The sequence below is a fragment of the Arachis ipaensis genome, chromosome B10, assembly GCF_000816755.2.
Source record: "Arachis ipaensis cultivar K30076 chromosome B10, Araip1.1, whole genome shotgun sequence".
Taxonomy (NCBI): Eukaryota; Viridiplantae; Streptophyta; class Magnoliopsida; order Fabales; family Fabaceae; genus Arachis; species Arachis ipaensis.
Window position 1 is genome coordinate 101,361,336 of NC_029794.2, and position 1,044 is coordinate 101,362,379.

The 1,044-nt window shown below is 35.0% G+C and overlaps 1 protein-coding gene across 1 annotated transcript in view; it reads right to left on the reverse strand.

Moving 5' to 3' along the window:
- LOC107621044 (probable WRKY transcription factor 50) overlaps positions 298-1,044 on the reverse strand; it is a 5,078-nt gene continuing 4,331 nt past the window's right edge. Inside the window, exon 3 of the mRNA XM_016323091.2 lies at positions 298-760. Within this exon, the coding sequence (XP_016178577.2) occupies positions 535-760 (226 nt within the window). The 3' untranslated portion in view covers positions 298-534. The remainder of the gene's footprint in view (positions 761-1,044) is intronic.

Genomic DNA, 1,044 nt, shown 5'->3' on the forward strand with positions numbered 1-1,044 from the left:
TTAAGCTTTAAGCTTTAAATTGGACAATTGATGGTGGGTCTCACTAAACAGTTTTGTGCCACTATCTGGAATGAACAGAGACGACAAATAGCCACGCGTTGACTCCAACAGTGAGTTAGCGCACTTCCTTAGATGTAGTATCCTTCAACACATTTCATTCTGTAGTTGCTTAAGCTTTAAATTGGACAATTGATGGTGGGTCTCACTAAACAGTTTTGTGCCACTATCTGGAATGAACAGAGACGACAAATAGCCACGCGTTGACTCCAACAGTGAGTTAGCGCACTTCCTTAGATGTAGAAGTATTTATCCTTCAATACCTTCTTGAGTATACATAGAGTTATATATAACTTATAATGTTAATAATTATAATTAATTAGAGAATTGGATGAAGGTAATTAATTAAACTAAAAATAACTAACTACTGCAAAACCTTCAATAATTCAATTCTCAGCCTTCTCTAGATAAACAAATAATCTACATACATAGAAACATATTTGTTTGTAGCGGTAATTGACATGAAAGTAGTAGTGTCTAGGAATTAGAGGATGATGAGTTTACAGCAGGAGCATGGAGGGACCAATTAATATCATTAGAATGGAAGATGGAGAATGGAGAAGTAGTGTAGTAGGAGTTAGAAGAAGGGCTTTGGTGATTGTGAACACCGTCATAACTTGTTAACACATAGCTCCTGTCTTCTGCATCCCTTTCCACTCTTTTCTTCACACCGCATCCTACACTCGAGCACTTGTAATAGTTCCTGCAAACATTTTTTTGTTGACTCATAACTAAACTTTAAGATACTACTATGTACTTACCCACACAGTAGGAGTTCATACAAGCCAAACATTTTTTTTTGTTAACTCAACTTTGGACGAGCAATTAATCAACGGTTGAAAATGATGAGTCGGGTCAAGTTGAATTTTGATCTAGACAAATTTGTCTCCTATATTGAATATATGACTCAATAAGTCTAAGCCTTTATTTTTTATAGGCTAATTTTTAAACTCGAACTTAATCTATATAAAAGTTCGACAATAAACC